At 37.4% G+C, this 23,058-nt stretch overlaps 1 protein-coding gene across 1 annotated transcript in view; it reads right to left on the reverse strand.

Annotated features, from left to right (window-relative positions):
* WDR7 (WD repeat domain 7) overlaps window positions 1-23,058 on the reverse strand; it is a 337,551-nt gene that overhangs the window by 259,692 nt on the left and 54,801 nt on the right. Inside the window, exons 14-15 of the mRNA XM_040632480.1 lie at window positions 17,020-17,215; window positions 8,142-8,356 (exon numbers count right to left, since the gene is read on the reverse strand). Coding sequence (XP_040488414.1) covers window positions 8,142-8,356; window positions 17,020-17,215 — 411 coding nt within the window. The remainder of the gene's footprint in view (window positions 1-8,141; window positions 8,357-17,019; window positions 17,216-23,058) is intronic.

The raw sequence follows: 23,058 nt of genomic DNA on the forward strand, positions 1-23,058 counted from the left end.
GACCCTGGCCGTCAGAGCCTCTAGTTTTTTTTTTTTTTTTTTTAATGATTTTTTATTATATTATGTTAGTCACCATACAGTACATCCCCGGTTTCCGATGTAAGGCTCGATGATTCATTAGTTGTGTATAACACCCAGTGCACCATGCAATACGTGCCCTCCTTACTACCCATCCCCAGCTTATCCCATTCCCCCACCCTCCTCCCCTCTGAAGTCCTCAGTTTGTTTCTCATAGTCCATAGTCTCTCATGTTTCATTCCCCCTTCTGATTACCCCCCTTTCTTTATCCCTTTCTTCCCCTACTGATCATTCTAGTTCTTATGTTCCATAGATGAGAGAAATCATATGATAGTTGTCTTTCTCTGCTTGACTTATTTCACTTAGCATTATCTCCTCCAGTGCCGTCCATGTTGTAGCAAATGTTGAGAACTCGTTCTTTCTGATAGCTGAGTAATATTCCATTGTATATATGGACCACAACTTCTTAATCCAGTCATCTGTTGAAGGGCATCTCGGCTCCTTCCACGATTTAGCTATTGTGGACATTGCTGCTATGAACATTGGGGTGCATATGGCCCTTCTCTTCACTACGTCTGTATCTTTGGGGTAAATACCCAGTAGTGCAATGGCTGGATCATAGGGTAGCTCAATTTTTAACTTTTTAAGGGACCTCCACACTGTTTTCCAGAGTGGCTGTACCAACTTGCATTCCCACCAACAATGTAGGAGGGATCCCCTTTCTCCACATCCTCTCCAACAATTGTTGTTTCTTGCCTTGTCTATTTTTGCCATTCTAACTGGCGTAAGGTGGTATCTCAGTGTGGTTTTGATTTGAATTTCCTTGATGGCTAATGATTTTGAACATTTTTTCATGTGTCTGTTAGCCATTTGTATGTCTTCATTGGAAAAGTGTCTGTTCATATCTTCTGCCCATTTTTTGATTTGTTTATTTGTTTCTCGTGTATTGAGTTTGAGAAGTTCTTTGTAGATCTTGGATACCAGTCCTTTATCTGTAGTGTCATTTGCAAATATATTCTCCCATTCCGTGGGCTGCCTCTTAGTTTTTCTGACTGTTTCCTTGGCTGTGCAGAAACTTTTAATCTTGATGAAGTCCCATAAATTCATTTTATCTTTTGTTTCTCTTGCCTTTGGGGATGTGTCATGAAAAAGGTTGCTTTGGCCGATGTCGTAGAGGTTGTTGCCTATGTTCTCCTCTAGAATTTTGATGGATTCCTGTCTCACATCGAGGTCTTTCATCCATTTGGAGTTTATTTTTGTGTATGTGTTCAAAATCATTAGCCATCAAGGAAATTCAAATCAAAACCACACTGAGATACCACCTTACGCCAGTTAGAATGGCAAAAATAGACAAGGCAAGAAACAACAATTGTTGGAGAGGATGTGGAGAAAGGGGATCCCTCCTACATTGTTGGTGGGAATGCAAGTTGGTACAGCCACTCTGGAAAACAGTGTGGAGGTCCCTTAAAAAGTTAAAAATTGAGCTACCCTATGATCCAGCCATTGCACTACTGGGTATTTACCCCAAAGATACAGACGTAGTGAAGAGAAGGGCCATATGCACCCCAATGTTCATAGCAGCAATGTCCACAATAGCTAAATCGTGGAAGGAGCTGAGATGCCCTGCAACAGATGACTGGATTAAGAAGTTATGGTCCATATATACAATGGAATATTACTCAGCAATCAGAAAGAACGAGTTCTCAACATTTGCTACAACATGGACGGCACTGGAGGAGATAATGCTTAGTGAAATAAGTCAAGCAGAGAAAGACAACTATCATATGATTTCTCTCATCTATGGAACATAAGAACTAGAATGATCGGTAGGGGAAGAAAGGGATAAAGAAAGGGGGGGTAATCAGAAGGGGGAATGAAACATGAGAGACTATGGACTATGAGAAACAAACTTAGGGCTACAGAGGGGAGGGGGGTAGGGGAATGGGATAGACCGGTGATGGGTAGTAAGGAGGGCACATATTGCATGGTGCACTGGGTGTTATACACAACTAATGAATCATCGAGCCTTACATCGAAAACCGGGGATGTACTGTATGGTGACTAACATAATATAATAAAAAATCATTATAATAAAAAAAAAAAGTTTTGGAGTAGAATGTTAAGCAAGTTTAATTGATTCTTCAAAGGTCAGACATATCATAAGAATTTTTCTAAGGCCATAAACAGTTCACCAGACAAGGCCTGGTATCCTGTATATAACGTCATATGGCTTGTCCCTGTCTGTACCCTACAGTGCCCTTTTCACAATGAATCATAAAGTCAATTCAATCAGTATAAAATTTTTAAAGAGTGAATTTCGTAAGCAAAAAACACAGAGCATGTTCTCAGTAGGTTATATTTGACTTCTAAATTCCATTCTCTCACCTAGTTACACAGAATACAAAGCTACTGACCTTTACAAATATAGCCCGTTCATTTTTTTTTTTCAGGCTTTTGACTAATTAGACAACGGAGAGAGAAATGTAACATAAGAGATAAATCATCCTGGTCATTTTTCAATTTCTTCAACCTCGTGATCTTTCAATATAAATAGGGTGACTCTGATTGGTACACAATGCCTAAGATATAAAGGTGCCAAATAGAAAATTACACACACTAGGCTTAAGAAATGATTTTCACGACAGTAAAGGCTTTCTAGTTTCACTAGTAAAATCCCACTGACCCAAGGCATCCCCCAAGATCTCCTCGCCAAGAACCAGTGTCTGTGGCAAATGCTATATGAGAAAGTTCATCAAAAACATCACCTGATGTGCTCAGACCATCTCCTTAACATATTTCTTGACGCATTCATCAAATCCCACCACATGCCATTTATGATTTACTAGCTATTTTTAGTTTACAAATCTTCTAATTCCTAGTGCAGTACACAACTTCTGCTGGCTGTTACATGGCATTAAAATAAAGGTGACTCTGCCTTTAAGGGATTAAAACCACTTCGTTCCTTTTAATAGATACTACAGCCTACTTTGCTCCTCTTCCACGGAATATTAACTTGGTTATATTCACCTCTCTCTCTTTCATCATTACCAATTAAAAGAAAACAACATCTAGTCACGGTGAATTCTCCAGTTAACTCTACTATCAGCACCATGTCCTCTGACATGGCTCCACCAACTACCTCCTCCACCCGCAAAAAACGTTCAGTGAGCTCCTAACAAAGTAAAACTCGGCTCTTACCCCTGCAGCCACTGAAGCTACCACTCTTTTTTTTATCCTCCAAAAGCAAATGACTTCCATGCTTCCCACCTCTACTTCATCTCATCCTCATTCTTAGTTCATTGTACCATGATTTCTGACCTAACTCTGCCAAATCGGCTCTCCTAATGATCACCAATGACTTCCCTGATTACTGACTCCTCTTTTTTATTCCCCAAGTCTTAATGTTATTTCACATCTCTGATCAACTGTTGACCTTTGCTTCCTTTACAAAAATTCACTTTTGGTTATATGTGTGACCTAGGCCATTGCAGGTTACTTGTCCAAGGTCACCCACAGGCAGCAAGTTACAGAAATGTAATTTAAACCCAGATATGCCTGTCACCAGAACCTAGGTTCTTAACCACTCCTTTGAACTGCTTTTCAAAAATGAAGCAAAGGCTGTTCCATGGAAGAGCTGTATCCAAAACCTTGTTATTAATAATGCCATTCTCCGATGCAGGGTGCAATAAGCTACGACCCAGAGGCCAATCCAGCCCATTGCCTATTCATGTAAATAAAGTTTTACTGGAAATCAGTCATAGTCATTCATTTACCTATTGTCTGTGACTGCTTTCACACTATTATGGCAGAGCTGAAACACTGTGACAGAGACTGCATGGTTCACAAAGCCTAAAATTTTTATCATCTAGTGTTTTATAGAAAAAGTTTGCAATGCCTGTTCTACCCAGCTGTTTTTTTAGGTTCATCATTGGCAAATCTGAGGATGATAATGACTAACTCACCTATTTGCAGTAAAAGTTAAGGAAGACAGTATATCTGGAATACTCTACTGATAGCAGGCATCCCAAAATATGGACCAGAGTCTAATTCATGCTCTGTACTACAGCATTTATTTTGAGGGGGAAAAAAAAAACCCACCCCTACTCTATCTCACTATCATGCCACTTCTTTTTTGGAGGGTGTTTGCTCCCCTTGCACACACCTCATCTCCCAACACTACAAATAAGAGGCAGATGTTTCCTATTACAACCAATCTCAAAGCCCATTCCATGAGTTGTTTGTATCTGTTAACATCTCCGCCATTCTCCCTTCAACCAGGCTTGGATCTCTGTCTCAATTCCTCTCTTGCTTATCATTCCCATTTAGTCAACCCACACAATAGCTTCCAAGCCATTCCCTCTTCAACATTTCCTCTACCTAATCCTATCCCAGTCCCCACTGCCTCTCACTGTATCAACCCAACAGCCTCACAATTCATTTCCCATGGCAATATTTCTAAGTGTCTGGCATACAAATGTCAGATAGGGCAAAATATTTCTTAAACAAAGATCTCCTTTTAAGACAATTCAATATCGTATTGCTACCCAGTGAGGCAAGTCCTCAGCTTTGCATTCAAATAGATTGTGCAACAGGATTCCAATCTACACCTCCAAACTAACTCCACACTATGTTTCCTGGGTATTTTCTATGCTCCACATACTACATAAAGCACTGAAAATAAAAATATGAGAAACTCGGCTCCTGTCCTCAAGAAGCTCAAAATCTAATAGGGAAGACAGATATAAAGAAAGAAAAAAAATACAGAGTAAAGTGATTTAAGGAAAGGTCTGAACAGGAAGGCGTTGAACACAAAGAGAACACAAGAACGAATTCTGCAACAAGGGCAGAGAGGATAAGGTTTGGGGATGGCTTCACTATCCTCAGAGGAGAGGGATTAACTAGAAGCAGGGGTGGGGACAAGAAAGGAAACATAGGATATAGAATATAGGATCTCTACCATTTCTCAACCTGTTTTCTCCAGAGCAGTGGTTTTAAACCAGAGGCAATTTTGCCCCACATGGGGCATCTGGCTGTAACTGAAAACATTTTTGATGTTCACACCTGGGCAAGAGAGGGTGCTACTGGGATGTAGTGGGTAAAGGAAAAAATGATTCTCAAGATCCTACAATATGTAGGACAGCCCCTCATGACAAAGCACAAAGAATTGTGCTTGACAAAGAATTATCCAGCCCAAAATGTCTGTAGTGCTGAAGTTGAGCAACCCTGCTCTAGAGCCATAAGGAAAAGAAGTAAAGGGGAGGGCCTCACGGACAGAATTACAGGCTGTGTTGGACTGCTGACAATACAGAGATAGCAAAGAAGGAGAATGAGTTATGCCTGGACAACCTCGCTCACCAAAACCAAAGGGGAGAATGCCAAACTGAATGGAGGGCAAAGGTGATTAGTAAACGTTCCACATCTAAGGCCTCGCGAACAGGAATAGATCTGATGGGGAAGCCGAGACAATCAACTGTGAGGGAAGGGAGAAAATCCAGGCAAAGAGGCTGAAGCAGAGGCCATCAGAGCTTTCTGTTACACATCATCCAATTCAATGCATATTTATTGCACAGCTGCTACTGGATGTCATGAGGGAAAGAGTAATAAATAAGTCACAGTCCCTGCCTGCAAGAAGGCTGAATTTCAGTGGGCACAATCGAAGAAGCTTGTAAGTTATTACAACACAAAGGAAATTAAGATACATGTCATAAGAGAAACACACAGGGGTTCAAATACACACATCTTGCAAAGATTCAATGCAGTTATAAGAAATAACTCCACTTAACATCCTCCTGATCTTCTAGTGAAAGAACAGAATCAGAGGAGAGTAAATTCCCTATCTTTGGGGCACCTGGGTGGTTCAGTAGGTTAAGCATCTGCCTTCAGCTCGGGTAGTAATCCCAGGGTCCTGGGATGGAGCCTGGCATCCAGCTCCCTGCTAAGGGGGAGCCTGCTTCTCCTTCTGCCCCTCCCCCTGCTTGTGCTTTCTCTCTATCAAATAAATAAATAAAATCTTCAAAAAAAATTCCTTATCTTTGTTTGCAAGGCTCTACACGTCTGCCATAATTAACAAAATTAGCAATATACAGTATGTGTTTTTTCCAAATATCCCAACTGCTAACACTAGTCTAACAATGAAAAGGTGGGATTCTTTCTATACAGCATTCTCGTAAAGATTCTACTTTCCACTGAGAGACTCATGAAAAAACGTAGTTCCCATATATCCTAGAATCAGTCCTACACCACTGAGAGGCTCTTAGTTATGTTTTGTTTTGTTTTTTTAAAACTTTGGGTGGGTTTTATTTCTCCTGAGGTTAAAAAGCTGTCCAGAGGACAGCTCTTTAAATATTCCCCTCAGAAGGAGCCTCAAATTCAACATGAGAAAATAGTTAGAGAAATCCCTAATGGCCCAGCCAACATACATTTTTCATAAAGTGATTACCCTCCTGCAGCCTCAGCTTCCTAAGCCTTTCCCCCCTTCTATAATTGTTTTCCTTGTAGGCCAGGCAACAATTACCACTGCTACAAGACTGAGGAGGTTCACAAGCAATATATTTTACAATACATAAGTGTAGTGTCTCTGATATCTGGTGCTTTTATCACTAATTGCACTATAAAATGTGCTATTAAAACAGGGACAAACAAGATTGTAAAAATCACATAATGGACCATGACCACTTACAAAAGCCATTCATAAATGTTACTGTACCACTTATTTTTCTTTAATTTTCCAGTTGTATAATTAATTTTCCAAATTTTTATTTCTAGGGGATACCAACAAGAAAAAAACATATTTGAAAATTATATAACATACATGCTTGCCCTTACATATACTATTTTATAAACTGGCACAGAATTAAAATTATATAGAATATCAGACAATGTGCTATGAACACTGAATTGCTAGGAACATCTATGTGATCTCTTGAAAGAAATCATAAGCACAGCAAATGCATTTAAGCTGTGATTTCTATTCAAACTTCAGAGCACAGGACAGAAAGCATGAAAGAAAATGAAGAAGGATTTCATAATTCTGATCTATGAAACATACAACAAAGCCAATAAAGCATTTAATATCTTGGGGAAAGACAGAATGATCAAATATTACTGCCAATTACTAGAGGACATGGGTCACTGGAACCACCTACAGCATTTTATGTCTCCAGCACTCAGCACTCATTCATGGGCAAATTTTCAAGTTTGTAGATGAGCCTTTCAATCTGTTTGTTATTTAGCCACATGTCTAACTATTAAAAAAAAAAAAGGAATCCAAAATAAGAAAATGAAAATAACAGTATTTGTGTTACCCACTAATAATTCTAATGAACACTTAGATGCAACTGGGAATTTTAAGGTGTGACTCAGATGAAATGCTGGGACAGTCTGTAAATTTCACTTAGCCATTACCAGAGACAAGCGACTGCTAACAATACCACAGAACATAAATACCACAAACCAAATGGTGGCTAGCCTTTATAAAACTAAAGACAAGTAACCCATTAATGAATTGGGATTATTTGTTCTTCTTTTCGTAGGGTAATCTCCTGTTCACTGAAGAAGTAACTGATGTCGTAATGTGAATATCAGTGGGGAAAGTGTGATTGAGCTTAGGTCTCACAGCACTTGCGCAATTCTGCTATACCTATTCTCAAATATCCTCCTAAATCCTTAGAACAGCCTAACCTTACTAAAATCGGAATCTTTGACTTTTAAAACAAATGAGCAGCCACAATTAGAAACATCTTAATTGTACCTAAATTACTATTTTTTCTTCATAAAGATATTAGCTAGTGCTCAATCTTTCAACAGGAAGACTGTAAGAAAACCAAAAAGACAGATTATATGAAACATGTTTGCTCTAATTTCAGAAATTCAAGTCACTTAACTCCGTAGGAATCATTTTAAAATATTTTAAGTGGTAAGAATAACTTATTTTTTCAAAAAAAAAGAAAAATGCCAAATACTTGAAATACGCAAAAACAATGTTGGATAGACCTACACAAAAATCAGCAGCTTCTTTCTCATCAGTGTCATCTCCCAAAAGTTCTTCCTAAGACAGGCCAAAACTGTGTTACAAAATGGAGTGGAGTGGGGACCACATACCTGAACCCACATACAAAACTTACTTTGTCAGAGGCCTCAGAAGCCAGGAGGTTAGTTGCAAGAGTCTGTAGCTTATGATGGGCCATGTTTTTAAGCGCAGCCAGACTACGCCGGGTCATTGCCTGTTTTAGGTTGACTGCCGGATGACTGAGAGAGTCAACTGCAGCGGGAACCGCTTCATCGCAGGCATTCAGTATCTCCACTGCTGTGATCCCCATCACGCAGCGATCCAACGCGCCTGGAAGACATATACACTCACAATTAGTACGCACAACACTATCACTGCTCCGAGCCGTTTTTTAAGGAAAGAAAATGCATAGACATTTCTTATGTGGGAGTATCTTTCTCTCTGCCTCCCAGAGACATTTCCTTGTGCTTCCCCCCTCTGATGATCTTCCACGCAGCATTACCTTAACTGTTTCTTCTCCTGTAATGCCCCGACCACAACTTCCCAAGAAAGCCAAGTTCAGAGCTTAGACCTTAACAACTTCCCCCAGGCTTTTCCACTGTCTACTTCCAAGATGGTCTTCTTGATACCCTACACCATTACTCTACTACAAATATCAGTTTCTATGACTTTACCTTCCTCTACGTTGTCTATCAATCACAAACAAAAGAGCTAAATTCTGCTCTTCTTCTCATTTTTTCTACTTTAATAATTCCTGGAGCTTCTCTTTCTCTAGGAAATCTCCACAAAGCAGGGAAAAAATTATAACTTCTCATTCTGTCTGCAAATGGCGTGACTTTTGCTACTTATATCCAATCAAATGTTTCCCTGGGTGTTTGTGAAAATAACTGCTACTTCAACTTATGACCACTTCAAAGCTTCTTCATTTGGCCATTCTTTCCATTCAACCCCATCTATGCATTTCATGTCTAAGTTAAGGCACAACTCCTTCCTATAACGCAGACAGCTTTTCTATACACTTTGTTTTGTACAGTACACAGCATCACACTAGGCAGAGAAGGATCTCATTCTATGGATTTGTATGTAATCTTCTGAAGATTATAATGAGAGTGAAATGATGCTGAAGTTTATTTTGATTCACTGGGCATTCCTCCAGAGTCATTCTAAAAGATGACAAATCAATTTTGAAAAATAACCATACAGAACACCAGAAACTTAAATGTCAACAAAATACAAGATTTCTATTGTGTCTTTGAGCTAGTACCCAATACCCAAACATATTTTATTCCCAATGTTGAATATTTATATACAGGCCATTCACGTTTCCCGCCCCCCTTCCTTAAAAGGCTTAACTTCTGATGTGCTGTCCCCTTTCTAATAGTAGTCCTGGAATTAATTCTTGGTGATTTTAGAGTTAACACAAATCAGTTTTACTAACCAATTCATTAAGTCTTGACCAATGTATTTTGGAAGGCAAAGCATAAGAAGGAGCTGTTGCCTGAAACTTTATATGTACGTATGAAAAGGAGAGTGTGTATACTCTAAAAGGATTTAAAAGTTCAAATATGTTTGAAAATCACCAGCACATATGGTTCTTCCACACATCCTGATCTCCTGGCTCTTTGAGTTCCTCTACTCCAATAAATTTTGTCCTACACTTGACCCCAGCCAATGGTCACACAATAATCTTCTCATTACCAGGAACTAAATCCTAACATTACCCCAATTTCAAAAATGCCATTCTCCAATACCAGCTCCCATTCTTTACTTCAATACTCTGACCTTATAATTCCTTGTTCAGCACTGACTCCAACAATTCATTCACCTATCACACTTGCCCTCTGTCACTTCCCTATGTCCCATAAACTACAATTCCATCATCCATCCTCATAACCACAGCTCTGTCCTCATCTCACTTCCTTGTACCAGCCGAGCAAACTCCAACCTTGGTTGAATGCAACTCTCCAGCTACTCCATATCTGTACAATGAAGATGGATATGAATGAAGAACATGCTGAAAGATCCACTTGAAATTCATGACCACTGATCCCAAGGGGTCCCTAAGTGACCACATTTCCACAGATTCTTTCATTTTCCTACTCTCCTAGTTAGTTATTTGATACCTTTTTTCTCCTCCAATTTCTAACACTCCATTTCCTGCCCTCACCTGGGTGAAAAGTTTTGTTTCCTATTTCATTTAGAAAGAAGCAATTAGAAAAGAAGTTCTACCAGCTCTTACCATCGTATCTCCACTCATATTGCTCTATAATTACACATGAACCATCCAGATGCCTACCTAACACACTTGTAGCTTAAACCCCATCCCTCTCCTGCCCATGGACATCATTTCAGCAACTCTCCCCTTTCTCTTCATCTATTTTCCCTACCTACTAGATCATTCCCACCAGCGTATGATCAGTCCCATCAGCATATAAACATGCAATTATTTCACCTGTTAAAAAAAAACTAACACAGACTAATAAAAATAACAACAACACACTTGACCCAATATCTCTCTCTAGCCAGTCTCCCATTTTTTATATCATCCTCTATATAGCTATCTATATTTGCTACCTACAAATTTTTCTCCTCCCATTTTCCTTTCAACTTACTCAAATCAGATTTCACCCCAAATATGCACAGAACCTACTCTCCATGTTGCTAAATCCAATATTCAGTTCTCAGTCCTCATTTTACTATGACTTACTATCAGCTGCACTTGTTCCTCCTCTCTACTCCTTGAAACACATTTTTTCACTTGGCTCCTAGGCAACCATACTCTTCATTTTCTTCTTCCCAGCAACTCCATTTTAGTCTCCTTTGCTGGTTTCTTCCACATCATAGAAATACACCTAAATTGTAGAGTGCCCCAATCATTATCTACCTGCATCCTCTTGGTGATACATCCAGTGTCATGACTTTGAGTATCTTCTACTCAAGAATTCCCAAATTTACGTCACCCACTCTGATATCCCCAACTTGAACTCCTGACCCATATATACAATTTACTAATCAATAGCTCTACTTGAATGTCTAATAGTCAACTCAATATTTTAAAAAATTTAATTCTTGGTCTTTCCAAAATCTGCTTTTCCCATTGTTTTCTCAATGTCTAGAAATGAATTCCATCCTCTGAGTTGCTCATGATGAAAATCTTGGAGTCATCTTTAACCCATCTCATTCTTTTATGCCCCTTATCCAACTATCAGCAAATCCTGTTCACTCTCCCCTAAAAATATACCCAGAAGTCAACCACTCCTCACCAGCTCCACAGCTACCACTCCGGTTTAACAATCCATCATCTTTTATTGCCTAGAGGCGATACCATAAAAGCTAACCTCCCTGCTCCTATCCTTTAACCACCTTCAGGCTATTCTGGAAAAGAGCAGGAAAATATGATAGTGAGGACAAAATTCAAATGAATAAAAAGCCAACCCAGAACTGACACAGTTTTTTAAATAGCAAACAAGGACACTGAAAGTTATTATAATTATATTCCAGATGTTCAAAAAGTTTGAATAGAGAGACACAGAAGATACCAAATGACCAAAATCACACTTACAGAGATGAAAACTACAATGTCTGAGATGAAAAATACATTAGATGGGAATAATGACAGATTAGATACTGTAGAAAAGAGATTAATAAACTTGAAGACCTAGAATAGAAACCATATAAAATAAAACACAGAAAAAAATAATTTTAAAAATGAAAAGACAATTTGTGATCTGTGGGCAATTTCAAATAGCTGAGTAAACACATAACTAGAGTCTCTAAAGAGAGGAAAGACAGGGAAGGATCAAAAACATACTTGAATAAAAAATGGCCAAAAAGTTTCCAAATTGGTCAAAAATCACCCGCCAACATATCCAAGTACTACAACAAGCCGTTGGCACAAATATGAAGAAAACTACAATCCAACTTTTCAAAATCAATAATAAAAAGAAAAATTTAAAAGCCGTTGGAAAAAAACAGACACAGTACATACAGAGGGACAAAACTAAGGGTGACAGCAGATTTCTCACTGGAAATAACGCAAGCCAGAAGACAGTGAGTATTAAAAGGAAAAAACAAAAAACAACTGTCAACCTAAAATTCTCCAACCAGAAAAAAAATCTTAAAAATGAAGATGAAACAGAGTTTTTCAGACACACAGAAGCTGCAAGAATTCATAATGCATAGACCTGCACTACAAGAAATATTAAATATTAGGCAAAAGGAAAATCATTCCAGAGAGAAATTTGGATCTATGCGAAACAACAAAGAGCAAAGGAATGGTAACTACATGGGTAAATATGCAAGATTTTGTTTTTATTATTCAAATTTCCTTAAAAGAGACTATTTTTTTAAAAAGATCTTATTTATTTGTCAGAGAGAGAGAGTAAGAGAGAGAGAGCACAAGCAGGCAGAGCAACAGGTAGAGGGAGAAGCAGGCTCCCCACCGAGCAAGGAGCCCAACGTGGGACCTGATCCCAGGACTCTGGGATCACAACCTGGGCCAAAGGCAGACACTCAACCAGCGAAGCCACCCAGGTGACCCAAAAGAGACTATTTAAACAAATAAGCAAATAGAAAGAAATAATGTTCCAGGGCACCTGGCTGACTCAGTTGGGGGAACATGCAACTCTTGATCTTGGGGTTGTGAGTTCAAGCCCGATGCTGGGTGTGAATACTTAAAATCTTAAAAAAAAAAAAAAAAAAGGGAAAGAAAAAAAAGAATGTTCCAAATGAGTGAAAACCATGAGCAACAATACAGATGATATAAAAGATAAGAAGTGATAGAGAATGGCCCAATTATTCTTGAATAGAATGATTATTCGCACAGAGAAAATGGTCTGAGTAACAGAAACGGAGAGAAAGACAAAGGTAGGAAGGTACCACACTGTGAAGGGCCTTGTCTTAAAGGCTACAGGAAATAATTTTTTTTTCATTAAGACCGCACACGAACCAAGTGTTGTTGCTGTTGTTTCATTTCCTAAGATTAATTTTCCAGCAGGGTACAGGATGCATTAAGAGGTAAAAAAGAAGACAGGAAAACAATAAAGATAGCCTAGGTGTGAAAAAATATAGTCCTAAGTTAGAATAATACTATGGAAACAAAAAAGGAAGCCGAACGGTACCTAATGGGAGGGATTTAGTAATTAATAACTGTATAGAGGGCTCACGGTGGGGAAGGCAGCAAAGATGGTCATATATCTACTGTAACAACCTCTTCCTTCAAAATCCCAGAGTGAATCATCCATAGAGAAAAAAGAAACTCTATGACACTGGTCTTATCATGATTTTGTAAAGGTACCATTTTTTTCTTCACTATTCCATCTTTTGGGCCTTTGCCTGTCCTATAGTATTTTTTTGTAATAGAATGAAAAAGAAAAACGTAGGAGATATAGAAAAGTTGATGATTTAAGCCATACTTTGTTAAAGGGAAACATTAAATCAAATCTCAACTGTATTAAATACAACAGGCAAAGGATCAAAATGTGAAGAAAATACTTGCAACTAAACCCTTCTACTAATAACAAAAGCTTGGGCTGAAGTACCACCTCCTGATTCTCTTTGGTAATTTTAGTAACAAGACAAAACTATCAATTTAAATAAATAAAAAATATTTATTAAAAGGAAAAAGATAACAGAGCAAAGTAAAGTGACAGGACTTCCTACACTAATTTCTAATATATTTGGCAAGCACTATTGGCGTCTGCATCTGTGTGAGAATACCTAATAACTGTCTCTACAGGAACAGGTCTATGATGTGAGAATCACTTTTGTTCTGTAACAAATATGATAAAAATAGACACATGAAAATGTTGTTGAAACTTGATAATGGTGAGATAAGAACATGTTGTAAAATCGGTCATTACTCACAGCATGCCACTGTTTTCCAAACAGACAGGATTCTGACCTCGTCAAAGGCCTGTGGGAACGACTCTTCCCACCTACTCGGATCGTCAAATGTAAAGAATGAGAGAATTGGTCCCTGAAGCATCTGAACCGCTCCATGCAGAAGCAGCCACCACCTAGGCCAGTGGGCCACCTTTAATAAGTTCCTAAGTAGAAGTCCAGAGCTCCAGCTGGCTAAATCTTATTGCTATTTATTTGACTAATTTTCTAACTATCTAAGATGTGAAGGAATAATAACTTTCCTGGCCTCCACATCACTATTAATTGTTATTACATATAATAGAGATGATACAAGTAAAGAACAAAAGATTCTAGACCTCTGTCTTTCTAATGAAATTTTATTTTACTAGCTTCAACTTCGTTTCGTTAGGAAATAAATACTGGAAATAAAAACTACCCATTTGAAGGGAAAAACAACTAAAGAAAATGCTGCATAAAAGTATAAAGACATTTTGAAGTGTTTTTAAGCTAGAAACATCAGTAAAATTCAAAACAGCAAACAGAAAATTACATACTATGCATGAGTACTTTAAGTGTAATATATCTTCATTTGTAAAAATACATCCCCAAAATGCTATAAGAAGAGGGATAAAGTGTCTCCTCAGAGTTTAAATACATTTCATGTATCAAACCTTGGCTGAATTTGATTTATTTGGCTTCATTTTTTATTTATTTAATAAATAAATAAATTTAATAAATAAATAATGTCAATACCTTCAGGATGTGCCTTACTCACTCTCCAGGGGCCTTTATATCACTAGCTAAAGCCTGAGCAGCAAGGAGGAAAAAGGAATGTATACCTCCTACTATGGTTAAAGCCAAAGTAAATTCTGCTTCTTTATCTTTTGATTTAAAAATGGCACACGGACTGATTGTTTACCTAAATCCTCTTGAAGGTAAGATAATTGTAAAATTTCAATATTATATATTGTGTTTAATCTAAAATGGGCTTAATTATACTAACCTGGTTACAAGAGTAATATCTTCCAATACATCTACAGTTGGGAGCTATTTGTCATCTTCTTTTAGAGAAATTACTGGAAAAGTAACTTTGTCTTTCAGTAACATCTCATTTATGAAGAATATCATATTCATACTCTTTACAAATGTATTTAAAGTACCTGAAGTATTCAAGTATCAATTATTTAAATATCTGAAAAATTCAGAAAAATGATATTCTCTTCCTTTATAATACTATTTTAAGTCCTAGACAAGTTTACCATACTCTTACATTTGTGCTACATCACTTGTTAATTTAATATTTACAGTATTTTAAAATAGTGCTTTCTGAACATCAGTGCTATAAGAACTTACTTTAATATTAATCCTCAAAGTAAATACTTCAAAATGTAGGTAAGATCACATTCTCAAGTTCAACAGAGTAACCAGGAAAGCAGTCTGTTTGTTAAAGAACGTTAATAGCAAATATAAATACGTGCATGCACGCACACACAAATGTCGATTTCACAAACATACACACACACACATTTACAAATGTCTACTATACACCAGGTAAATATTATCTCATTTTATTCTCCCAGTACTATAAAATAGGAACTATCATGATATTCATTTTACAGAGGACTAAGTTGAGGGACAAAAGTCCAGTAAGTTGCAGCAGATCACACTGCTAGCAAATGGTTGATCCTAAATCCAAACCAAGCAGTTTGACTCCAGAGCCCAACACAAACTGGGCATATTTGGTTTCTGGGGTAGACAAAACCAGCAAATATGAAAGAGTGCTGCTTGGCAGACAGGATATCACAAAAAGGAATACAAAAGAGACAAAATTATATATGTAGTATGACAGCAATTTTTTTAAATTTTAATTTAATTTAATTATGTTATGTTAGTCACCATATATACTTCATTAGTTTTTGATGCAGTGTTCCATGATCCATTGTTTGTGTATAACACCCAGTGCTCATTGCAATACACGCCCTCCTTAATACCCATTTTGTTCCTAAAAATGCAAAGAAACAAGGCCAGAGAGAAATATGCCAAAATGTTAATATTTTGAACTGAACAATGAGATTTCAGTTCATCTCTCTTCTTTTCTAATACATTTGTGCTTTTAATTTTAACAGAAATCATGACCCTCTTTTATAATCAGACAAGAAAAATTAAATGCAAAAGCAAAGAAGTTTGACACTCTTCAAGAATGTTCCTTCTTGGCAAGATTGCCTACATACTATCAGTTAAAACAAGGACTATAAATAACAGATCCCTGAGGACTGTGACTACTTGTTACAGAAAGACTTAGCAGAACTCTCTACTGCACCACAGTACAGACAGAAATATGTATATTGTCTGATTTGGAAAAGGACTATTTAAAACAAAGAAAGATGAAGAAAAGAAAAATTAGTAGAAGTATTACATAGTACAACTAGGGCTTTAATCACTGATAGAAGATGACTCAAAAGAGTAAAAGTAGAATAAAATGTGTTTTTGAAAGCCTAAAGCAGTAAACATTTAGTTACACACTTAAAAATTTCCCAGGGAAGGCCATTAGATCCTATGTATAAACATTATACATAATTGTGTGTACTTCTAACCTACATGTTCCTTGTTCTGTATTATGCCCCATAAGAAAAATTTCTGAAACTTGAAATTTTAAATGTTCTCTCTAGATCTTAAAACTTTCAATTACCTCTTATAATTAACTGCTCCATATTGCTTTTCTGCTGTTCAAATAAAAGAGAATTTTTTCTTCTTCCACTGTTTCTGAACTTGATACGAAAATGGTTTCCTTAATCTTGCTCACAATTTACCTCATAAATTATATAGAAATCACTTATTTTTTGGTCTGTTGTCTGTGGTGTCTGTCCTAATCTATATATTGTCTTAACTGCATTCCTCAAGATCACAGAGCTACCCTAAAGTATTTGGCACAGTTACAGCAAACGAGAGGACGTTTAAATAGTTCTTTGTTGACAATGATGAGAACACTTAGAAAAAGCAGTGATCAGAAGTAAAAGCAGTAACTTTTTACATTTTAGGTCTTTTTTCTTCACATAAAAGATTTTTTAATTTCCAGGAACTCAAATATACCCATTTAATTTTCTAGTCTCTCTTTTAACACTTGTTCTTACCAGTATCCATTTGCCAGACATATACAGAGCCATCTGAACATCCCACTACTAGGTAGTCGTCAGAAGGCCTCCACTTGATGACCTGAATGGGGAAGAGATGCCGAGATGCCAGCATAATGCATTTCTTCTCTCGCAGACTTAGAAGCCCCACTGAGTGGTCACTGGCTACAGAGCAGATACAGTGCTGCACCCTTGCCTAAAAAGAAGAATAAACCTTAATTATATTTAGATTATATTCAGAATAAAATGGATCTGGTCCTCAATAATGTAAACCAAAATTAATTATACATTCACCATTGCTGAAAACCAACCACAGTACTAAATTGTGTTGAAAAATGTGTTCCTTCCTATTATACATAAAACACCCAGTTCAATCGTGACAACACTTTAAGAAATGCTAAATGAATCCTAGATTCAAGATGGAAAAGATGCCTTGGAAAATCTGCTGTTCAAATCTGAAGATGACCTTACTGAAATGATTGCCGTACAGGCGCAGGCAAAGCTGGAAAAGAATTGATCTGTTATTATGCGTTCTCTCTCCACTGTATGAACTTTCCTTTGTTAGCTGCTACAGCGGGCTTTCTGCAGCGCTTCCTTTCTGTTTGTGACTCTGTCATCTTGGACCCATGTTCTTCCCTGCTCCTTTGCTCAAAAACAATACCCTCCTGGTCCCTCAGCCACGATCATGCCTTTCAAGAGCCACAGATACTTCGTATTATGTGTAGACGTGCTTCACGGCTTCTGTCTGTAATGTCAGCAGGTGCACCACCTCCACTAACACACAATAGCCAATTAAACATTCTGCTGTGTATTCTCTGCTCATCTCTAGTTTGTGCCCTTCAATTCCTTTTAAAACAAGACGAATATAAATAATCAGACAAAGACGATAAACATTTTCACTAGCAACAGAAAACGGAATCCACAACCTAGACAATTAAAAATTAAGGTATTTAAAGTTTTAGGACAATTTATAAGCTATTTAAAACTTAACCTTTTAGTGATTTATTGGATTACGCTTTCAGTTCATACTGAGGTGAAACCATATGAGAACAGTCACACATCACTGGATATATTGTGAATAATATTGAGGATGAGGCCCACTGCACCACATAAGTAGTATCCCTTCAATGGGATCCAAAGGAGGAACTTCTCAAACCTCGCTGGGCTGGGCTCTGCCTAAGCAAACAGTTTCAGCTAAAGAACAATTCCACACTGATTAGGACATCTCACTGAATGGGAAATGCTGACAGGTATCAAATGAAAAGAGGTGGGGGTGGCCAAATGTGCACAGAAAATACAAGTTACCACTGTTGACTTTATCCACAGAACTTCCAAGAACCTGTAACATGCTCATGGGAATAGAATTCTCTCTATGAGGGGACAACAGTATCACTCATCTTAAAGTTTATCTGACCGTGGTGATCTTAGAAGACTGAGTTTTGGAGGAACACACTTTGGGGAAAGCTGCTGTAACTGGTTCCTTTCATGTTTTGGCTACTAAGACACCCAGGCCTGAATTTTCTACCCAACACAGTTGCGGTTGGGGGGTGAGGGGGGCACACTTCTGCAATGCGGACTCAGCCTCCTCTACTTGCTTCTCTGTTTCTCTTCATCACTTAGCTTTATTTTTATCTTACTGAATAATGTTTATTTTTGTAAACAACTTAAAATCAATTTTTGAAAGAAGCAGAGCATTAATAAAACAAAGACAAAGATTTAACTATCTACTTTGTTCTTAAATTCAGGTCTGTTAACCTTTTATTCTGTGTTAGCTTTATTTGTACTTTTTGTTATCCAATGATTTAAACACTATAATCAGCATAGCAGTTGTTTACTAATTTTAAAAGTTAAAAAAACAAGTTCGGAAAGATCGTGTTATAAACCTTTATTAAAACATCATATAGAATTTTCCTAAACGTTTTTTAAGCTTATTTCATGTTCCCTGATAAGCATTCAACTATAACATAAAACATGATTTCTTGTTTTAAAAAGACATAAAGACTGAGGGGTAGTTGACTATGGCGCACAAAAAATAGCTTTATAATTAAGAAATAAACTAAAATAAAGTGACAAACTACAAAAAAAATCATTTAAATATGGCAATGGTAGAATAAAACAGTAAAAATCTATCTGCGATGCCTTTATTTCAGACCATATAAAATATTTATGAGTTCCACCAGATATACACTGCTAACCAAAGATAATAGACAGTTTAATACAATGGATGCTTTGCATTTCTACAGATTACCATTAGTAATGACTTTATATTTATCAAATATAGCCATCATTCAACTCACAAAAAGGGATGGTTGCTACATTAATGGCTAACTACTACTACCACCATTTGGCAACATCGATCTGAAAAAAAGTGGTCATTTTATCTATTTCTCTCATCATAGGAAATAAATGTTTGCAGGGATCTTTTCCTCCATGTATGATTTACTAGGAAGAATCCCTCCTAGACAACATTTCTTCTCATCTGTCGCATCCTTTAATCAGGCACCGATGTGCCACACTGCACACACCCGCCACTACTTCTGACTCTGCTACTTTGACTCACAAGCTCCTCATCTTCAAAATAAGCTAATGCTTGAGGGATGCCACATCCCTCACTAGCTGACTAGTGGCCCCCAAGTCCACAGTCATCTCATTGGGTCCACGTGCACTCTTGGCATTCCATTTCAAAGGGGCATGAGTTAGGGTGAAGTTAGTTCAACGACAGGAGAATTTTCACCAGTATTATTTACTATGCTTGGTGCTCCTCAAGCTACGATCTATGGGTAGATCTTAACATCCAAGGGGATACAGAAGTACTGACCACCACTGACCAACACATTCTCTCTGCCCAATATCTCCTACGGTAGTTCATAACCTAGCAGAGAGAGGACTGCACACATTCATCCCCATTCCTATGAGGAACCTGACCTTCAGGTATCAACTTCCCAGGAGAAGTTTCAGCTTTCACCCTCCCATTTATACGCTGGTGGGTAACTTCGAAAATTCAAGAAAATGTAATCCATACTCAAGAAAAGACATAAAAACTCTACATCATGTTATCACTCTTATTAGTAAAAATAAAGGACAAAGCAAATACTAAATAATAGCAAAGGCTCTACTTTTAAAAAGTAGACTATGTAATTTTCTGAAGGGGAAAAATAACTGTAGTTGAAAAAATTTTGGCTTTTCATTTCCACATGATGCACTCTAACACGTATACTTACATAAGCATACTTTGAAGACAGTTCTGTTTCCCTTTCATCCAGCGCAATAATGATGAAAATAGGCAAATGGCATGTCCCACCCACACACACACACACACACACAAAATGTTTGGTCCAAACTAAAAATGATATACTATCCCTGTAAATGAAAATAAGCATCTGAAGAGTTAACTCTAGCTTTACTGTAATAAGCAACAGACTGGAAATAGCCAAAATAATCAAGACTGAAAACAAAACAAAACAAAAAAATCAATACTGCTAAGCCCAAGAAAGCATAGTTATTAGAGGTATTTAACTCACAAGAAAAGATGGTTCTCTGCTTTTTAAATATGGATTAAAATAAATCTAATTTTTCTTCTTTCAAAAAAATGCTAGTCCAACTCGTGTGAAGAAAACTGGCCTAGAGTGGAAATAGCCCAATACAGTAAAACCTCATTAATTTTGATTCCACTAATTAATTGTGAGTTGATGGTTACCTTCACAGGCTGTGTGAAAACAAATTAATGGTATAAACAAAGCAAATGTCTAGCCTATTTAAATGTAAAAGGAAAAAAGACCATTCTCAAGCACCACTTTGGTATTAATTTTAATTCAAACAATGAACAGAGTAATGATAAATAATTCTCAGCTATCTGTTAAATGAAAGCACTTAAAAGATTTGCTAAAATGCAATTAACTTGGTTTCTTCTTATCTGTCCTCAAAATTATTAAAGAAGCACTTCTGAAAGAATATTTAATAACTCCTATCTCTGATTTAGACCCAGTTTCCCCTCAAATGAATTGAATTACCACAATTCCTTTATTATTAAATTATTAAATTCCAGGGATCTTGGTTATTGAACATCTATTTCACCTAGAATGACTGATTCCATAATTTGATTAACTACTTTACTTTGTTCCATTTCAACCCGGAAAAGTCACCTAAAGATGACTTAACATCAAGGATGCCGTAAGGGGATAATGCGTAAGACATTTAAATTGTGTGATTAAAATAATATAACAAAAAATGTGAACCGTATATGTTTATACTACTAACTTTGATTACACACCCATTCATTAAAAAAACTTTGTAATGTATTCCCGTTGTATGTATATTTACAAATTATATATGTACTTCTGCGCCAATAAACATGTACATTGTAAAACATGCACAAAAAATATGTTTTAAAAGAATGACTTGGAGGAACGCCTGGGTGGCTTAGTCGGTTAAGCATCTGCTTTTGGCTCAGGTAATGATCTCAGGGGTCCTGGAACTGAAGCCTACCCGCCCACCCACCCCCCCAGTCGTCTACTCAGCAGGGAGCCTGCTTCTCCCACTCCCTCTGCCCCTCCCCACTGCTCATGCTCTCCCAAATAAATAAACAGAATCTTTAAAAAAATACATATTAAAAAAAAAAAAGAACAGGGGCGCCTGGGTGACACAGCGGTTAAGCGTCTGCCTTCGGCTCAGGGCGTGATCCCGGCGTTATGGGATCGAGCCCCACATCAGGCTCTTCTGCTGTGAGCCTGCTTCTTCCTCTCCCACTCCCCCTGCTTGTGTTCCCTCTCTCGCTGGCTGTCTCTATCTCTGTCAAATAAATAAAATCTTTAAAAAAAAAAAAAGAATGACTCAGGGTACCTGCGTGGCTCAGTCAGTGAAGCATCTGACTTAGGCTCAGGTCATGATCTCAGGGTCCGGGGATTGAGCCCTGTATCCACGTATAGCTCCTGGCTCCATAGGGAGTCTGCCTGTTCTTCTGCCCACCCCCCACCTGCCCCCTGCTTGTAGGCTTGCTCGCTCTCTCAAGAAAATAAATAAAACTTAAAAAATAAAAAATAAAAGTAATGACTCAAAGTTTAAATAAACCAATTTGAGATGAAAGGAAACACCTTCGTAAATGTCTTAGTAATGTTAATTATGTTAGCGTTAGCCAACACCTCAAAGCACAATATATAGCTTTAGAAAGATTTCACTGCTAATGACTGTTGGATGTAAATACATATTTTATATAATTATACATTTTTTGGCTGCCCTCCTGTCAGATGGACCAATGATCATTGCCTTAAACCGTAAGTAAAGATATTTAAGTTTCATTGGAAATCTGTTTCATCATCATTTTCTCTGCCCATTTCGTGGTGGCAGGTGAGGAAGCAGACAAGCACCCCTGGCGAGAGCAATGCTGTGCCTCCTCACAGTGTCAGGTCCACCCTTTCCCCAGGGGAGACGTGCCCATAGAACCTAAGAAACAAGGAGACACCAGTGTCCTACCACTCCATGTTCCTAAGTTCAATTTCTTAAGGTTAAAAAAAGGACCTAAGCAAGAGCTTTAATATTTTATTCCCTTATCCCATTAACTGTCTCACAGATTATACTTCCCCAACCACTACTACCGACTGATTTAAAGAGTGTAACTCATGGATACCATGTAAAATTTTGTATTGTTATGGAACTCAGAATTCGTACAGCGTGGATTGAGCATCCTATCAACTTGGCCAGTACTTTATAAGTGAAAATTATTCAAATTCATGTTCCAAATACAATTAATTCTACCCTAGAAACAATATGCACCAATGACATCAAAAGCTAATTTAAAAGCAAAGGCTAACAACAATAAACAATAGAATATTTAATAAAAACTCTATTTTTATTTGATGAAAAAATTAAGATAACTGGGCAAGGAGAAGAAGGGAGATATCAGACCAAAACATATATATTCCAGGGCCAATTTTTCTTTCCAGATAATTCTGATCCTCAACCATACAGAGTCTCATTGAGTTTGCCAGTAAATAATCCTCGCAGTACATTAGTGCTGAGCCGCAGAATGCCACAAACTATCAT

Source organism: Ursus maritimus, unplaced genomic scaffold (assembly GCF_017311325.1).
Source record: "Ursus maritimus isolate PB19 unplaced genomic scaffold, ASM1731132v1 scaffold_18, whole genome shotgun sequence".
NCBI lineage: Eukaryota > Metazoa > Chordata > Mammalia > Carnivora > Ursidae > Ursus > Ursus maritimus.